Below are 6142 nucleotides of genomic sequence, written 5' to 3'. Positions count from 1 at the left end.
AAGTCATAGGATTTCTAGGACTATTACAGTACATCAGCAGGTTCATTTCTTAGTTCATAGTGGTCCGTGATCTATATTTAAACTTTTAAAGAAACACAAACCCATTGTATGGGATGAATACTATCAGAAAGCCTTTGATAAAATCAAAGAGTATCTAATGAAGCTGCTGAAGGATGGAAAACATTGATTCTATACTTGGCCTTAGAAGAGGAATCCATAGCAGTAATTGTGGCATAATGTGGGCCAAATGATGTGGAGCATGCGATATATTATCTCAATAAAAAGTTGCTACCTTCTGAGTCGAAGTATAACCTCATGGAAAAGATGTGTCTAGCCATGATATGGGCTATAAGAAATTTGAGGCATTATTTCCAATGTTACAAGGTGCAGGAAATTCAAAAAATAGACCTGCTGAAATACTTGTTCGAAGCTCTGTCTCTTACGGGAAAGCCTGCTAGATGGTTAGTACTCTTGGCAGAGTTTGAAATTGAATACATCACCAAGAATGTCATCACAAGTAGGGCTGTAGCAGAGTTTTTAGCTCAAAATGCGATTGAAGGAGATGACCTTTGGGATCTAGAGTTCCCTGATGAGAATTTGGGGGTAATTGAGATTCAGGAATGGAAGATGTACTTTGACGGAGTTGAAAATGCAAAAGGAGCAGGGTTAGGAGTAATTATGATTATGCTAGAAGGAGATATGCCACGAATTTCTAAGCAATTCGACTTTAAAGTAACTAATAATATAGCAGAGTACGAATCATGTTTATTTGGACTAAAAGCAGTCGTGGGAGGAGGAGCAAGACAACTGATGGTGTATGGGGACTCCATGCTAGTAATCCAACAAGCCATTGAAGAATCGAATGTGAAAGAGGAAAGACTAAAACCATATGTCAATTACTTAAGGACTTTGGTTTGCAATTTTTCCAAATGTTCATTCATTCATTTTCTGCTAGATGAGAATCATATGGTGGATTTACTAGTTACTGTATCATCAATGTGGGATAAACCCTCACAACTTCCAATGAAGCCGTTGGTAATCATGAAGTCAGGAGCACCTTGTTATCAAGGACATTGGGTCATGCAAGTTCATATAGGACTAGAGGAGAAGCCATGGTTTTATGATTTGAAAATGTCTATAGAAGACAGGGTGTATCCCAAGGAAGCGACTGTGAAGGGAAGGTACGCGCTGCAAATACAGGCTAGAAGTTACCTCAGCAATGAAGGAGTGTTGTATAGAAGAATGGTTTTAACTGTCCAACTTTATTGTGTTACTAAGGTAGAAGTTCAAGTAGTGATGGAAGAAATGCACAAAGGAGTATGCAGGTCATATATGAACGATATAGTGTTAACTAGGAAGATCATGCATCAAGACTACTATTGGTTAACGATGGAAATAGATTGTATGGCTTTGGCAAGGAAATGTCATGAGTGCGAGCTTTAAAATGACCTAAGTCATGTACCTTCGATTAAGCTACATAACTTAACATCTCCATGGCCATTTATAGCTCAAGGAATTGACATCATAAGAGAGATAAAACCTCCTTCAAATGGTCACATATATATAGTAGTGGTGATCGACTATTTCTCCAAAATGGGTTGAGGCTAAGTCATTCACTACTGTGGGGGCAAGAGAAATGGCCAGGTTTATAGAAAGGAATATAATCTGTATATATGGTGTCCCACATCATGTTGTGACAAATAATAGGGTGCAGTTCATAAGTGAAGTGGCAAATTTATTAGCAGAATACAAGATTGAGCATCACAAGTCTTTTTCATGTAGACCTTAAGCAAATGGAGCAGTTGCAACAACTAACAAGAACTTAAAGAAAATTCCCTCAATTAGATGGTTTATAATCACAAGGATTGGTCATTTCGGTTACCTTTTGCAGTTTAGGGATATTAAATGATTAAGCGATCATCGACTGGGTAGACTCAATAGTCTTTAGTTTTCGGGACTAAAGCGGTCTTGCTAGTGAGTTAGAGTCGAAGTCTTTAAGAGTGGTGTTGGAGGTAGAAATACTCGAGTGCCAGTCAGCTGAAGTAGAGATACCAACAGCTGGCTCTAGATGATGAAAGAAGGATGAAAGCCCTATACCACATGCAATTGTACCAAAAATAGATAGTCAAGATATTCAATAAGAAAGTGAAGCTAGAAAAGATCTAAGCTGGAGATTTGGTGTTAAAACACACAAGACTTACTATGTTCAATCTAAGAGGGAAGTTCAAGCCTAATTAGGAAGGCCCATACTTAGTAAAGAAAATCCTACCTAAAGGTGCCGCTAAGATCTCGGATTTAGAAGGAAACGAGTTCTTTAAGCCAATCAACCTGGATTGTTTGAAGAATTACTAGTATAAAAAGTAAAATATAATAGAAAAGATAGCCTATTGACCTAAAAACCCAAAAGGGATAGTTAGCAAAAATCAGGGCAATGAGAGAAAATAATCAATTAGATAATTTGAAAAGACTGACTGATCACAAAAATTGTATCATGAGAAATCAAGCATATATGTTTTGTACATTACCTTGTGCACTAAATAAAAAGAAAAACTAAGCTAAAGTACTAAATAAAATGAATGAGATCTAAAAACAAATATATTTATTATTTTCTTCTCGTTGCATTTGCATCCACATCTTTAGAATCAACAGCTAGCTCTCAAGTCTTATTGAACCTTCCAAGTCCAAGGAAAGTGGTAATTTGAAGCTCGACTCAAGCCTTGTAGTTATCATCTATGGTCAGATCACCTTCAAAATCAAGATTGCGCTCTATGTCCCAGTAAGGCCATAGTCTCTCCATCTTATTTAAGAAATCCTATCTAAGGGGGGAAACCTTGAAACTCAAGAGTAAATTCCAAGATCCCTTGTTTTTTGCCTTACTGACGACAAAGCCTTAAGGGTATGTAGAAAGTGGATGCTCGTAATCCAGGTAGAGGCACACGATTGTCATATACCTTAAGTGTGACATGCTTGATTCTCCATTAGGGACAGTACTAGCGAAAAAGTGTATCTAGGATGCCCTTCATCTAAGAAATCCAGCCAACATGGTCCCATGAGGTAACCACCGATCGAATCTACACGTGCTTCGACTCGTACGTGTCAATGTTCCTCGAAATGGTTAGTATTTAGAGCTTTCGTGCAACCAAATCTGCAAAAGAAAAAAAAAGAAGGAAAAGACAAAAGAAAGCTAAGTTGAAAACTTGAAAGGGCTAATTAAGCAAAAGTTAAGGCAAAAATAATAAAAGAAAAAATTGATTTAGTTTTGTACCCATAAGAGGATGAGGTTGCCTCAAAACCGCTGATGGGTTTTGTACATGTCTAACCTAATGATGGTTTTAGCCAGAATGACAGGTATACGATCACTCCACATTTCACTTTAGCTATAATACCAGTAATCCTAATGTCTCCCCATCCTTGAGGTGAAATCAATAGAAATTGGGCGTAAAGACAAAAACCCAAAATTCGACTCCAAGCAGGTCTTCCTTTTTCTTTCTTCTCACAATAAGAGAGTTAAGAATAGAGGTAATATGTTCATCAATAGAATGGGAAAGAACCTTAGCTGGGGTCATGTCAAATAGCTCCACCAATTTTCCAAGGAAGGGATCATCAAATTTTAGCAAAACAATCGGATAGGAGGAATCGATAGAGCCTCCAATAATGGTAGAGAACTTTTCAATTATAGGGGACAAATCTTGGCCATTGAACTTAAAGACATGGTCTTTTGGACACCAAAAGTTAATAGTAGAATGGAGAAACCTATAATCAAGCTTGGTTTGTTGCATGGCTTTGAAGGATGAAATAATAGAATTTCCCAAGTTTTATCCAATCATTACCAGTTAGGTTTTAGAAGGGTTTGTAAGCTTTTGACTCTTTTTGGGACATGTTGTTTAGCTTTTGGAAGAAGAATTGTGTATGGGGAAGTGTGAGGGGTGCTTGTGTATTATAGCCTCAAAATCAGTATTTTATTCAAACTCTGCGACTGTAGAGTCGAATCGGTTGATCGTACAGCCGGCCGGCTGTGCACACAACCGAATCAGTAATGCTCAAACAACCGAATCGGTAATGGTCAAACAACCGAATTGGCAATGCTCCATGGTGAGTCAGTGCTCTATTGCACCATGGGGGCTCTAGTGTGAGACCATTAGATCTGGGGGGAATGTGATGCTCCCTAAAATCACATCATACATGGCTGTAGGAGGTGCTTCAGAGGCTACACCAGTAGAGGAGCCCGAAACATGAGAGGGCTTGGAACTTCGGGCTCATCGCCCCTCGGTTGGTTAAGGAGTAGCGGGCACGGTGGATGAACTGAAAACAAAGTGTTTAGAAAAGCATAATTTAAAAGATGAAGAATTTGAAGTAGACTAGAAAAGGTACTTGAGTGATATCATGGTCGAAAGGCACAGTCCCCAGCAACTGAAGAATAAAAGAAGTGTAATCCATCCTCCAAGATCGGATGGCGAGATCCTCAGGCTCGTCATACCCCGCCAAACTCATAGCTATACCCTTTTTACAAGTTCTTTTCCTTATACTTACAAATAAACCACTCTTACAGGATTCTTTTCTAATATATATATATATACCCCCTTGCGGGGTCATTTTCTTATATTTACAAATATATCTCTCTTACGGGGTTGTTTTCTCATAATAAAAAATATACCCGTCTTACGGGATTGTTTTCCCATACTTACAAATTTATCCTCATTACAAGGTTCCTTTGCCATACTCATAAAAATACCACTTTTCCGAGGTTATTTTCTCATACTTACAAATATACCCCTGTTACGTGGTTGTTTTTCTAATATTTACAAATATATCCCTCTTAAGGGGTTTTTTTCTTATATTAAAAAATCTAACCCTTTCACGTGGTTGTTTTCTCATACTCATAAATATACACTTCTTATCGGGTTATTTCGGCAAATTCATAAATATACCCCTTTACAATGTTGCTCTCTCACACTAACAAATATACCCCTCTTACAAGGTTTTCTTCTCAAATTGATTAATATACCCATTTTACGGTGTTGCTTTCTCATACTAAAAAATATACCCCTCGTACATGGTTGTTTTCTCATACTTATAAATATACATTTTTTACGTGGTTGTTTTGTCATACTCACAAATCTACCCCTCTTACAGGGTTGTTTTCTAGTATTTACAAATATACCACTCTTCTGGACTTGTTTTCTCATATTAGTAAATATAACCCCTTTTACATGGATCTTTTCTCACAAATATACCCCGCTTATGGGGTTGTTTTCTCATATTCATAAACATACCCCTTTTGCAGGGTTGTTTTCTTAGAATCACAAATACACCGCACTTACAAGGTTATTTTCTTATATTGACAAATATACCCTTTTTACGAGTTTATTTTCTCATACTTACAAATATACTCTACTTACGGGGATGTTTTCTCATATTCATAAAAATGCCCCCTTTCTCGGGTTACTTTCTCAAACTCACAAATATACCCATCATATAAGGTTGTTTTCTCAGACTCAGAAATATACCCTTCTTATGGGGTTGTTTTCTCATATTCATAAATATGCCCCTTTTACAGGGTTGCTTTCTCAAAGTCACATATATATCCTTTGAACGAGGTGGTCTTCTTATACTTATAAATATACCTCTCTTACGGGGTTGTTTTCTCCTATTAAAAACTATACTCCTTTTGCAATGTTGTTTTCTTATACTCATAAATATACCCCCTTTTCGGTGTTGCTTTCTTAAACTCATAAATATACCCCTCGTACGGGGTTATTATCTCAAGCTCATAAATATACCCCTCTTATGGGGTTATCTTCATATATTCATAAATGTACTCCTTCCACAGGGTTACTTTCTTAGAATCCCAAATACACTCCTCGTACGGGTTTGTATTCTCATATTTATAAATATACCCTTCTTACGAGGTTATTTTCTTATACTCATAAATATACTATATTTGCATGGTCTTTCTCTCATACTCACAAATATACCCCCGGTTCTGTTTTCTAATATTTATAAATATACCCCTCTTACGGAGTTGTTTTATCATATTAAAAAATATACCTTTTTTACGTGGTTGTTTTCTCATACTCACAAATATACCCCACTTACGTGGTTATTTTCTCATATTCATAAATATACCCCTTTTACGAGGTTG

General features: G+C 36.9%; 1 protein-coding gene across 1 annotated transcript; it reads left to right on the top strand.

The window, feature by feature from the left end:
- Positions 1-315: 315 nt before the first annotated feature.
- LOC107261325 lies at positions 316-1443 on the top strand. The gene has a single exon (XM_015719840.2). It carries the CDS (start codon positions 316-318, stop codon positions 1441-1443), a length of 1128 nt encoding a protein of 375 aa, XP_015575326.2.
- The last annotated feature ends 4699 nt before the right edge of the window (positions 1444-6142 follow it).

Source organism: Ricinus communis, chromosome 4 (genome assembly GCF_019578655.1).
Source record: "Ricinus communis isolate WT05 ecotype wild-type chromosome 4, ASM1957865v1, whole genome shotgun sequence".
NCBI classification, from domain to species: domain Eukaryota; kingdom Viridiplantae; phylum Streptophyta; class Magnoliopsida; order Malpighiales; family Euphorbiaceae; genus Ricinus; species Ricinus communis.
The sequence above is the reverse complement of the archived record's forward strand: the minus strand, read 5'-3'. Positions and strand labels throughout refer to the sequence as shown.

Excerpts from the sequence above, each read along its gene's own strand:
- LOC107261325 (XM_015719840.2), top strand. The coding sequence starts at position 316 with ATGGAAAAGATGTGTCTAGCCATGATATGGGCTATAAGAAATTTGAGG.